A 13,539-nucleotide genomic window follows, 5' to 3' on the forward strand; every position below is an offset into this window, starting at 1 on the left:
GAACAACATTAAGCAACGGCTGCTGCTGCATCATCATCTGTCATCATTTCTGCTACACTGGCAGGGCTAGGGGCCAGGACTCTCGTCTTCGGGTTTTTGGGGGATGTTGCTAACTCCGGGTCCGATAACAAGCACCACACCCACAGTAGCTGTGCACGGTCTATGCGTCGCCAGGTGTTTCATCGGATTTGAGGTGTTACCTCCTTTGACAGTATCACAGTATCAGCTTAAAGCACTTGTTGCTGCTGAGTTTGCATCTTTTGCTGTGAAGTACAGCCAGACTTTTGATTTGCCTTGGTCATTTTTAATCTGTAGCTCTGCTCTAAAAGAACGTACGTACCTGGACCCGCCTACTATCCTCGGAAATGTAAAATGATTGGCTAGAATCTAAAGTGTATCACAGCTCAGGAAAAAAAAAGCACCGAAATAAAGCACCGAAATGTGCGCTGTTTTTCGGTCTGGTTACTACCGTTTATGTCAGAACCGGTGCCATGATGGCACCGGATACCGGTACCCATCCCTACTCCTGGGTGTAAGAGCTGTATGTACACCAAGGCAGTTTGTAGGTTTCCATGTTTTCTGTTTTGACAGAGAATCGTAGGTAAACACAGGTATTATAAATCACATTAATTAAGGCTTAGAAATGGACTTAACCTTGTTAATGTGATTGGTAACACCTGTGTTTGCCTATAATTTAAAGCAAAGGTTACATCATGTACGTAGCCATCAAGCCATTAAAAAGAAAAAAAAACGCTGGAAAGAATAAAAACAGTTTTCTACAGAGTATCGGACCTTCTGAGGCTCATGTTAGCTTAGTTTTATAAGCTGCTAGTCAACAACTAAAATTAAAAAGGCTTTTTTCATCTGCTGTATGTCCATCTGAAATGAACCCAGCATTTCTGAAGTTCCCAAAAATCCTGTTTATCTTCTTTAAATGGTGATTATTTTATTAGTCATGCCTCAATTATTCTCCTCTGTGGATTAATTCATTCAGTCATTCCTCTTATACTTCTTTGAAGTCTGCCACTGGGTGGGATATGCATACTTGATGCATATGTGAAGGCCTGATTTAAGACCCTTTCACATAGGGAACGGCATGCACTGCGCTGACCGCTAGCTGGAGCGAACGGACCAAAAATTGTTGTGCGTTCTGCCTGAAAGCGTTGGCACTGTCTCTGCTAGTGAAGAGTGTGTTGTTTCTGCAACAGTCCTTTCCTCCCGAGGTCCCTGTGCCCAGGTGGACTTGATCTCAACAGCTCTGGACTGCACTGATGTGTACTTACATTTCTACGGCGGTGCACGTTGGATTACATCACAGGTGTTTACTGTCTGATGATGAAATATATGTTCCATAGAGTAAAGTGGACCCTAGGGGACTCGTAGTTTAATCAAGGCTTTAACCACTACGTGTTTGATGTTTCACTAGGAAGCTTAGTACGACCAGCAGCCATGCTTACACCTGAACTCTTGACAATAATGTCTAGTCATTTGTCTGAACTGTTGTCACCATCGGACAAAGATGCAAACTGTCCCATTGGAAAATAAACTCCATTTAGTTTAAGAGACCATTTTAGGAGCTGCCTGGGTAGAGCATATAGGCCACATGTCTTTCACTTGTTGATTGTAAAAGTTCAGAGGACAAATGACTTGTGCTTTTCTTACACGGGCTCAGTCAGACATTATAAGATGTACTCGGACGCTTGCATGGCAGCGTTTGTTTAACGTTCACTCAGACTAAATCGGACATGAGTGTTCCTACAGCTACAGCTCTCCAAAGTGAAGCCAAGAAACACTCAGGGCTACGATGCGAGAGCGAAGGCTTACGATTCCATATTGACTCCTGATGACTTTGTGTGTGGCGGCGGCGTCTATAGTATTAGGAACAAAGGGAATTTCGGCAGGACACTGCACAGACAATACATTTGGAAGGGGACCACGAGCCTTTAGGGAACAAACAGATTTAAAACTTCCGATGACGGGACCACCCTGAAAATAGGGTGGAGGGATTTTAACTCTAAATGTTCACACCAGACATGTTTGGGTGTTTTATTTAGACTCTTGGGCCTGTTTCCTTTAGTGTAGGTTTAGAGACATGCAGTTTGAATTCAAAAGAAAACTGCGGGTTTCCACTGTCTTTCAAAGGAACTGTTCAGTAAATGGCCTGGAGGATGGTATGGACCGCCTACAGCACAGGGGACTGCTGTAGCACATGGGGATTTAAAGCTGTAAGGAGATGGAGGCTGACTTCTAAACACCAAGTAGTCTAACATACTTGAGACTCGTATAGTCGATGTGGGGCTGAGGATGTAGCTGTTTCTGATAAATGTTGACATGAATGAATGTATGGACAAAAGTGCATGGCCACATACACGCTACACTTAAAGGAGCCATGAAGCACCAGCTCAGTTTTTGTGTTGATGTTGATGCCAGAAGAGGTTTTGAGGAGGTTTGCAGAGTGGTTTTGCATGGCAAAGCTATATGAAAAGTTCATAACCAGTTACTGGAAATGCTGACATATCATGATCATTTTGTCTTTTTTTTTTTTTACTCTGGAACTGTTAGAAATAATAGAAATAATATCTTAGAAAACTGCGCCTACTTTCTGAACATGTTAGGCTACTTCCTGTTCCACATTGGTGCTGTTTTAGATCTTCTTTGTAAAGAAGATAAATCACTTGAATCTGCACATGCGTTTCCTCTGATTTAAAAATAGGAAAGCTTTAAGGAGGAAAAAACCATTGTGGGTCAAAGTCTGTCTGAACACTCTCTGTCACCCTTCATTCTTTCCACTTGTCAGTCCTTCAAGCATTTTCCTTTTATCTGAAAGGTCACATTTACACACATAGATTGCTGAATATTGTTGCCTTCTTCGCCTTATGCCATAACAGTACCTGGTCCTGTTTGTTTTCTCTAACAGATATAACAGCCTGACGGAGGTGGAGGGGTCTGAATTCAGGTCACTGCGGCAGCTAGAAATGCTCATGTTGCATGGCAACGACATTAACATGGTTCATCCTGGAGCTTTTTACAGCCTGAGATCACTACAGGTACAGTTTGTCTCTTTGTATACATCACATTCATATCTTGACCCTGTTTATTACAGTTGGTATAAACAGAAGGAACTGCTGCTTTTATCAAAATAAAAAGTCAAAACTCACTGGACTCAAACTTGATTAGGTCATAAGTGGAAATTTCATTCAACAGCCAAGTTTACTTCTGCATCACACTCTGTAGATCAGATGGTTTTTCTCTTTCTACCAGTGACATTAAATGTTTTTTATGGAAACACAGATTACAATGAAGAAATGATAAGTGTAAAAGAAACGAACACTAATGGCATACAGTGTATGCACAGAGTTCAATCTTCTCCTGTGTAAACCACATATAAGCCAGTAATTAGCTGTTCTTTGATTGCTTGACTAAAGTTGCAATGAGTCCTGTTGGGTCCAGATGGATCTGATCAACGCCTAAATTAGCTTTTTAAACACACCAGTGATCCATGCAATTACATCAGAATTAAAAATGAGAGACTCTGGACTTTATTACTGCACATTAGACAGGTGGAATGAGGCTCAACTGCAACTGCCTGATTACTCTTGTGCCGTAGCAACATCACAGGCCAACTAAAGACTGCAGCTATCTTTGAAAATGTCTTTCTGTCTTTTCATAGTTCTGTCATTCACTATTTTACAGATCTTGAAGCTGAGTTACAACAAGCTAACGTCAATAAATCCTGGTTTGTTCGAGGGTCTTGTCGGTTTGATTCGTCTCCATTTGGACCACAACCTTATAGACTTTATAGAGCCATACTCCTTTTCTGGCCTGACCTCCCTAAAACTCCTGCAGCTGGAGGGGAACCTTCTCAAAGAGGTCCACCCGCATACCTTCATAACAGTGTCAGTACTAGGACACTTTTGGACCTCAGGACTCAAGTAAGACATCGAGAAATTTATCTGAAACTAACTTGAGGTTATTGAGTTTGTACCTAATTATCTATTTACATTATTTTGATTGGAAGTAAATATACGCAAGTAAGCCAAGCCGTTCAAAATATGGTTCACAGTGTAGCTCTCTACTAGGAAACCTTGTGCCCTGGCATTCATTTAGAAACTAGAATGGCTCAAAGAACCTGACAAACAAACGTAAACTCTGTGCGGTTCTCCTTTGAGCACTGCATACTTATGCTACAAGGCACCACAGCACAAAGGAAATTATTACAACCATGTGTAATGAATTTGCTATCTTGTTGCCTATTAAATGGTTGCCATGAAGACCGGGTCTGTAACCAGTTTAAGTCAGCTGCTGTCATCATGATGCCTCAAGATGGCAATGAAATGAAAATTAATGGAGTCGGTCTGCTATCAGTTTGTACTGTAATGGACTTGAGTTTGTAATTCCATGCAGTCTGTTTCTGATAATATAGTGATTAGATGTAAATATAATTTTAAAATAAATAAATAAAAACAAATGACCATCTGCATTTGCAGAAATTTACATCAACTTGAATTCAAAGGCTGGAACTGGAACCATATTGATCTAAAACTGAAATTCTTCCAGAAGTAGTGACATAGCTGCTTTCATTTAACTGTAAAAGGATTTAGGTGTTCAGAAATCTTGAGTTAGGTCGCTTCTAACAGATGACCCGTGCAGTCACCTTCCATTAAAAGTGGTCGGTCAGACATGTTGGTCACCACAGCTACTGAAAACTGGCTGCTAAATATCAAAAAATCCAATGAAATCACCAGGCAACAGCAGATTTCACCTGATTGTAAGGAGACTGCCATCCTATTTTTTTATTTATTTCTTTTTTGGTTTGCATGGTGCCGCCAATAGAAATGTTAATGTCCCATATTAGCCAGCTGATGGTTGTGAGAGCAAACCCAGACTCATGCCTTAACAAACTGGAGCTGTGTTTTTGTCGTGTGTTTTGGATTGCGTAATCCTGAAGTAGGCAGAGAGATGTACTGTTTTAGTTTAAGCAACATAATGTCTGATTACAAGTGACATTTTCTGTGTTTTTATGTGTTGAATATAAGAAGACACTTTTTAGAGGCCTTTAGCTCCCAGTGCAACTGATAATAGCCCCCAAAATGATTGTTTCAGTTAATGTATGCTTACTCTCAGACCAATCACATATGTGTTGCTCAGAAATTTCTCTTAGTGTAGCAACCTTCAAACAGAAGCTAAACAGGACCCCGAAAACAGTGTTTAAAGAGTTTCGATAGTTCCTAAAATTCTTGCATTGTGGATCTAGGATAGGATTGGATACACAGGTAATGTAATACATGTGTTTCCTTTCAATATGTGCAATGTACTCAACAATCTTTCCATTCCCCATCACTCTGAAGACCCTTTAACAAAGACACCGTGTAAATGTTTTTGTCTCAGACACTTACATCTATCAGACAATCTGTTGGAGCAGTTACCTGCCGGAGCTCTGCAGACAGCTCCCAGACTTGAGCTCCTCTCGTTACATGGTAATCCTTGGACCTGCAACTGTCAGCTCCACTGGTTGATGGAATGGAGCTCCACACATGAAGGTATGAAAGCATAACCCTAGCCCTATTTCATCACATGAGCACTTTGAAAGCCTGGAAACATATTATCATTAAATATTTTTTATGGTACATGCACTTTCTCTAATTCATTGTAATTTCACTATTTCACCTTGTTTTCCTATCATCTCTTATATTTTCCCTTATTTTACCTCAATGCCTTACTTTTCCCTCCAAACTTTTTCCCCTCACATCCTTCCAGGAGTAATAAAGTGTAAGAAGGAACGTGGATCCAAAGACATATGCCCACAGTGTTCCTCACCTCAGCACCTGAATGGGACCCTTTTTCTCGGGTTAACTCCAGACAAGCTTACATGTGAACGACCGGCTCTTCGTTCCCCTCTCAAAAAGTGGGACAATCCAGTGTGGGCTGAATCAGAAGCAGAGCCTGACACTCCATACACTCGGGACTTTGAAAAACCTTTAGGTCATTTGACCATTGTTCTCTCAGATAGCCATGGAAACAGTGCTCATGTGGCATGTGATGTTCGCCATCCTGGAGACAGTTCACCTATGACGTGGGCGGCAAATCCACGTTCACCTAGGGACTTATCTGTCAATGTATCACTGGTGACTGCTATTGAATGCGAGATTGATCGAGAGAAATTGCAAAATCTGTGGCAACTGGTTGCGTATTACTACGAAAGCCCTGCAATTTTGGAGAGAGGTCATCAGAGGGGAAATGCAAGTGGAGTAACCTATCAGTACACACAAGCTGTGAATGAGAACTCTCCATATTTCACAGAACTAAAAGGGTATTTGGTAGCAGAACCCTCATGGCTGCTTCAACCCAGAGTCACTTTGAGGCTTAATAGAAAGCAGACAACGACCAAGAAACTGGTGATGGATTTCACTACTTTAATTACAAAGGACATCAACATCCACAGGGCTGAAGATGACAGTGACTTTGCGTCTTCCTGGGCACTAATTCGCAGAGGGACAGCAGGACGCGTTCAGACTGCTCTTGAAGGATCAAAGGTTAACTTAGAGTGCAGTGTCATTGCATCTGATCCACAGGTGAAAATGGAGTGGATGCTTCCAGATTTGTCCGTTGTGGAGGATGTAACTGATAAAATACACATTTCTGAAAATGGGCAGCTTGTGATTTTGAATGCCACACTGTCTGACTCCGGTGTCTACCACTGTATTGTCAGAACTAAAGCCGGTGTGGACTTGATGCCCTTGAGACTAACCATCAAAGAGCGCTCACTGAGTCCAACAGCTTTCAATGGTGAGAAAATTACAGTTGAGAGAGGGAACACTTTCTCTCTTCCTTGTGAGGTGACCTCGGCTCATCCCAGTCACACTATATGGTATCTACCCAGAAATCAAGTTCTTCTCCCCACACAACAGACAAGAAGAGCAGAAGTGATGGAGAATGGGACGTTGGTTGTAAGAAGACTGACGCTAGAAGATGCAGGGGAATATAGCTGCTTGGCCTCCAATCTGTATGGAGCTGACATGCTGACTCACATAGTGGAAGTCAGGGGAGAAAAGGCTTCTGAAAAGACTAAAGTACAAACTGAGAAAGAGCATCCTATCTTGACAGTTGCTTTGGAAGAACGAGAAGGCTCAGGGGGAGATTTTCAAGAAATTGTGCGTCCTTTTTCTACACAACTCCCTGAGAAGGTAGGATCGAGGCAAAGGAATCCTAACGGTTTTTCGAAAAGGATACGAATGAAAGATTCAAAGAGAAAACCTAATAAATCCATTAAGGAGTTGGATCCAAATCGTTGGGCAGAGATACTGGCAAAAGCTAATGCGAAACCAGGTGCTGCTCTGCCCACTGAGCAGACACTTGAGGAGCCAAGCACGGTAATCATCCAGCCAAGTACAGCCAAGCCTACAACTGCAGTTGCCACTATGGTTAATACTGCTGCTTACAACTTACATCACACCACTACACCTCAGACAGATTTTCCTATCAATGCGAAACTTAATCCTGAGGTACATTCAAACACAGGCCAGAAGGAGGATGTGAAAAAACACTCTGAAACATTAGAAAGTCAGATTCTTCAGACTGCTTCTCCCAGGACTACAGTTCCTTCTGGAGTTCGTCACCCAGTCGAACAGTCAGAAAATAAGCACTTAGGAGAGGGAGGAAGAAACGTTGACTTTGTTTCTGCTGGTTCAAACAGAAGAAGGCGCCCTTACAGACGTAGAAAACCCCCAGTGAGAAGAATCCACCCACATCTTAACCCCCTCTACCATTCATCAAACAAACCCCAAACAACTCTTCCCCCAACAACAACCACCACTCCAATGACAACAACGCCCATTACAACTACCACTACTACAACTACTACAACTGCAACAACTGTTCCAACCACAGTGGAAAGCTATGAAACCTTATCTGCTGAGTATCAGACAGAGGAAGATGAGTACTATGATGAATATAATTACAAAACTGGTGACAGTTTGGATGCTAAGGAAGATTTAAATAGTGAAATCCTTATTACAGCTCAGCAGCTTGCAATTAGCATTACCCCCTTTCCATCAGTTAAGGAGACTAATCCCCACGTAGGTCATTTGCCAGGTAGAAACCATTTACCTAATCCAAAGACAATCGTCACTCCTAAAATAAATAATTCAGCTTTACAGCCTGTTGAAGAAAAGACGAAGGATGTTGTACACTTAAAGAAACCCGAGATAAATAAAGTAGAGATGACAAAACAAACTCAAGGAAATGGCATCAACAATAAAAACCTGCTTCTAAAAGCATTGGAGGAGCAAGAGAAATATCAAATAGAAACAGAAGGGAGAAAGAAAGACACAGAAAAGTTGGTTACAGAGAGCTACAATACACGAGATATCTTGAGGTCAACAACACAACCGAGATTTTACACTCGACCTTCACCAGAGAAGAAAACACTAATGTACGCAAAGTCTTCATCCTCCAACATCTTTACATCACATTCAGCAAAAGGTGGAACCAGAGATGAGGGCACACAAAGAGAAGACAAATGGATACACAAACCAACTGTAAAGCCTCAAATGAGCAATTTCCCCATAATGGAGCCCCTTCACCCCTGGCTTCATCAAACCAACCAGGGAAGAGGACAAACTACCACCCAGAGGGTTACATATGGAAACCAAGACAGAAACACAGGAAGGCACACTAATGTGAATCCAGGCAGGCATTTCCAGCCTCCCAGAGTCCCTCCAACCTCTAGCTGGTCTTTACACCATCATCGTCATCATCATTATCCCCTGTACCCTTCCTGGCCAGGACAAAGATCTTTACCTCATCAAAATCAAGGTAAATAAAGTAGCATGCTATAATTTCCTTTCTAAAAAGTGTGGGTTGAACACACAACAATATTAGTTTTCTGTTATTTTCTGTAATTTTAAGCCTTATTGCAATTCATGGTTCTCATCCTAGGGTCACACCCTGCAGCTCTCCCGCACCCATGGGCTCATGGCGCATTTGTCACCAACAGACCAGAAATTACAGCTGAAACAGTCAAACCCACACCCACTGTTTCAGGAGCAGGGAATATCAGACTGACTTACTCAAACACCCACCTATCCCAGCATCATCGTCAGAATCATCATGTGGATGGCACGACCCAAACAAAAGACCAACTGTTTCTAACCAGGCTGAGGAACAGATACAGACAGGTATAATGGGGGGCTTGGGGCTGGTATAGAGTTCACATGGTTTGTTTTGTCTAATTTTGTACGTAAATACTCATAAGAAAATGTCTGGCAGAGACATGCTCATATTGGACAACCTCACAAAAATAGCATAACTGTCTTAGAAGACCAAAAAATGGTACCATGCTCTATCTGTTGCAAAGTTGTGAGGTATTGCAGGTCTATTGTCTTTTTTCACATCATTATGTTGTATTACACGAGATAAAATAATCTACCATCAAGAAAAATGTTCGTTCCCTACAGAGATTACCTTTGTTGACCAGTCTAAGGAGGTTTTTCTTTGATCATCCAAACTCCAAAGCTGAAGAGCTTTTTGCTTCTTTAAGCCCAGGGTAATGATCATATGGCTCGTAGGCTTGTAGGCTGGGAGTATGGTTCATGCTTCCTATTGCTTAATCTAATGTCTTCTGCAGCAAACAGGCCGTTGGAAATAAAATCTGTGTGAATAAATTCACCACAGACACAGACAGTTAGCACTAGCTCTTAAATAAAGCATTAACTACTGAAATCCGAGATTTGACTTTTTTAAACTGAAAACAAAGCTAAATGGAAATTTCATTTAGAAGTTGAATGTGTATTGAGTCCAATAGCACACATGTGGGATGATAAAGTTTCATGAAAAACTTTTTCAGTATCTGAGCTCAGTTTGGCTTCTTTCTTGTAATAGAAATTATGTTTATTTGAAAAATGTTGACATTAAAACAAAGGATCATGCTTGGTTTTTTCCAGGCACAGCTTGATCGCATTGCTCAGCTGGGGAGAATGGTTACACCCAAACCCCTCCCTAGTTACTACAATACTCCACCCCCCTTACTGCCTAAACCCAACCTTCCATCCCAACATAGACCTTACACCCCCAAACCAGCAGTGCCTACTGCTTCTTACACAAGCAACCTTCAGCCTGCAAACTCCGCTAAGCCTTCATCATCATCATCATTTTCTGGTTTCATGCCGACTCCTCTTCCCTACCATCACACCACTGCTGGGGCTTTGCATGAAGGTTGGTGGCCTGTTGGAGGTATGGTCATTTGAAAGAGCTATATTATATTATATTATATTATATTATATTATATTATATTATATTATATTATATTATATTATATTATATTATATGTTGTTTAGAAATTAATTCTGATAATACTGATGCTTTGATTAATTTAATAGCAGGACGAATTAGCTCCCGCCGTCCTACAGCTGCACCTTTCCGATGGATGTTTGAAGGTGGTGGTGGGGCTAAACCTCGCATTACCACAGTTACCACAGCAAGCGTGTCAGTGCTGGCAGAGAGTGATGTCCTCCTGCCGTGCAAAGCAACCGGGAATCCTGAACCCAATGTTGCTTGGACGAAAGTCTCAACAGGTAAGGCACAATTTACCATATGCTCGACTTTCAGCTCTGGTCTGGTATTAAATAGGTCTGCCATTTATTTTTTTTCTACTAGCAGAAATTCTTTGAAGTCTTTATGGTTTGGTCTCTCCTCAGGTGCCACTATCCCAGCTAACACCAAGCACGGTACCCGCTTTGAAGTCTTCAAAAATGGAACTTTTGTTATTAAAAACATCCAGCTTCAGGATCGAGGACAGTACCTTTGCACAGCCCAGAACAGGTTCGGATCAGATCGGATGGTCATCACCTTAGCTGTCCAAACGGAAGCACCCAAGATTCAACCACCCAAGTCCACAGAGATATCAGTCTACTTAGGAAAAAATGTGTTTCTGGACTGCCTGGCCTCTGGCAAACCACCAGCCCAGATTTCCTGGATTCTCCCAGACAAAACATTTGTTCGTGATGCCGGGACTCTTTCCACTATCCTCTCTCCAATGTCTCTGCTTCAGAATGGGACCCTTCACATTCATTCTGCTAATTTCTCCAGCAAAGGGAACTATAAATGTATCGCAAGCAATGCAGCAGGTGCAGATACAATTACTTATCATCTGCACGTAGCAGCTCTGCCTCCAAGCATAAGCGAAGAAGCACTGGATAATGTGATCATTGCTCCAGGTATGATACAGAAGCAGAGATTTTCCAGTAATTTGAATTCACACAACAAAAAAATATTGTCATCTACATTGAAAGTGTTTTTAAAGACATGGCTGAAACGTTCATAGAATCACAACCCTTCTAAACCAATAAATCTCTATCCAACCAGGCAGAAGTGTCTATCTTCACTGCTCTGTGAAGGGTGAACCACCACCTGCTCTCAAGTGGACGCTCTCAGCAGGTGTCCAAGTCAAACCCTCACAGTTTCTGGGACGCAGGCTGTTTGTCTTCCCAAATGGGACACTGTTCATCAAGAATGTTCTGCCATCTGATGGTGGGAGGTAAGAGATGGCCATTTCTTTTAGACAGTTTCAAAATAATTAAATAATTGTATGTATGAATGCAGCTATCTTGGCTCTACCTATTTTCATAAGTCATATAAATTGTTTTAAATTCCCGTGACATAGGGATTGGCATGCAGTTTTCTTATTTATGTTCCATACAGGATTGTTTAAAATAACATTATTGATCAACCATTAGCAGGTTTTAAAAATCGTGCGTTCCAAGCAGCACAGATTTATGAGTAAATTCCAATATGGTTGTTCTTATGTTCTTCTGTGACAGCTGAGTTGTTTAAAAGATGTCACTAAGCTGTGATCAGTCTCTCACAGGTATGAGTGTTTGGCCAGTAACACTGTGGGAATTGCCAAAAGAACGATCCAGCTGGATGTGAGAGCAGATTCATCTACCTTCTCTCGTCAACCTCCTCCTCCTCTTCCCATTCCTCCAACACACCGGCATGCTACCCCATCCCGTCAACACACCGTCTCAGCTATGTATGGTTCTGCTGTTTACCTCCATTGTCCGGAGTCTACTGACTCCACGAGAGGGACCATCTGGCAACTACCATCCAAAACGATCCTGGATCATCGATACAGGTAACTGAAATGTCCCATTTTGTGAACCAGTACAACACTAACAAAGAGATTACTCAAAATGTTTGGGTTGCCTTTAAACCAGACTGCTTTAATCTCAGTGCCTTTTCTCTCCCCCATCTGCCTCCAGTCCAGAGAGACCAATTAAAGTTTTCCGTAATGGGACCCTAAGGATTCTTCAGTTAACTGAGCTGGATGGTGGAAGTTATCTGTGTGTCTTCCAGCGACCCAATGGAGAGGACATGGAGCTTTTCCAGGTAATAACAAGTCAGAGCAATATGGGGCCAGTTCATTTTGTTGCCAACTCCTTGGAAGCTCATTAGTATCGCTTCCTTGTTGATAACTATTAATGTTCGAAAACACTGTGCCTTCCATTAAAGGTGAGGTCTGTCCTCACTGTTTTGTTTTTTTAATGTGGGCTGAGTAAAGCTAAAGCAGCTGTTGTGTCAGTGATAAATACTAAACGTGGATTTTCATAACTTTCACCAATATGTAGCTGACTGATAAGAAATATGAACCAAGGTTTGCTGTTATTTACAATAACATACTTTATGCATTTGTTTTATTAGGTTGAGGTGTTAATGACCCCTCCGAAAATCGAACATGTGAGGATGGCACAGACCAGGGTCACTTTTGGGGAAAACTTCCAGGTATGTATCTGTGTGTGATAACTCTAGTATATGCCAAGTCATTGAGTCCATTGTCTCAAGAAAAACAGTAATTTACTTTACCAAATGGACCATCCCAGCCTTGCCGTAATGGTCTATTTGATTCACTTTTTTTATTGTTTATTTTATTTCATTTTCACTTGCTAAATACGGGACAGATTTGACTGGGGGAAAGAAAGGGGAGAAAGAAAGAGGGAAAGAAAAACAGTGGGGAAGAGGGACGGGGATAAAGGGCAAAAAACAAAAACAAACAAAAAGTAAATCCATTGGGTATCTTTCTTCGCCTTTAGACAATAATTCTGATGGCAAAAGAGCCAAACGGGACAGGCAAAAAGACAAACAACCCCCCCCCCCCCCCAAAAAAAAAAAAACCCAAAACAAAACAGTAATTTCAGGACGTTTGCCCTGGAAAGAACCCTGAACACTTGATTCCTAAAGTTAAGGCATCTGGTGCTCTGTTATGCTTTGAGTCCTCTTCTCCCATAAGTGTGAAGAGTCGCCGCAAATCTACATCTAAATCATTGTTAGCAACATATAGATGAATATCAGCTAATGTTACATTAATTCTATGGTGGAAAAGTCTAAGGAGACATTCACACAGGATGCATTGCAAATTGCTTTGTAGCTAATTGTTAGTCACTAGCAAACACCTAGATAATACCTGAAATATTTTCCACATTGTAATATGCCAATCACCAGTATCCTCACCTTAAGGTTGAGAAATGTTTAACTCAGGACTGACAA

General features: G+C 41.5%; 1 protein-coding gene across 1 annotated transcript in view; it reads left to right on the forward strand.

Annotated features, from left to right (window-relative positions):
• The window catches only part of LOC146638396 (matrix-remodeling-associated protein 5), a 28,742-nt gene that overhangs the window by 11,434 nt on the left and 3,769 nt on the right, over positions 1-13,539 (forward strand). Inside the window, exons 4-15 of the mRNA XM_085361164.1 lie at positions 2,918-3,047; positions 3,694-3,932; positions 5,389-5,540; positions 5,758-8,814; positions 8,938-9,176; positions 9,942-10,230; positions 10,377-10,571; positions 10,695-11,213; positions 11,362-11,533; positions 11,864-12,130; positions 12,258-12,384; positions 12,697-12,777. Of these exons, the coding sequence (XP_085217290.1) occupies positions 2,918-3,047; positions 3,694-3,932; positions 5,389-5,540; positions 5,758-8,814; positions 8,938-9,176; positions 9,942-10,230; positions 10,377-10,571; positions 10,695-11,213; positions 11,362-11,533; positions 11,864-12,130; positions 12,258-12,384; positions 12,697-12,777 (5,467 nt within the window). The remainder of the gene's footprint in view (positions 1-2,917; positions 3,048-3,693; positions 3,933-5,388; positions 5,541-5,757; positions 8,815-8,937; positions 9,177-9,941; positions 10,231-10,376; positions 10,572-10,694; positions 11,214-11,361; positions 11,534-11,863; positions 12,131-12,257; positions 12,385-12,696; positions 12,778-13,539) is intronic.

The sequence above is a fragment of the Diplotaxodon limnothrissa genome, linkage group LG2 (genome assembly GCF_057381915.1).
Source record: "Diplotaxodon limnothrissa isolate DT_005_m linkage group LG2, D_limnothrissa_male_GT1.1, whole genome shotgun sequence".
Lineage (NCBI taxonomy): Eukaryota > Metazoa > Chordata > Actinopteri > Cichliformes > Cichlidae > Diplotaxodon > Diplotaxodon limnothrissa.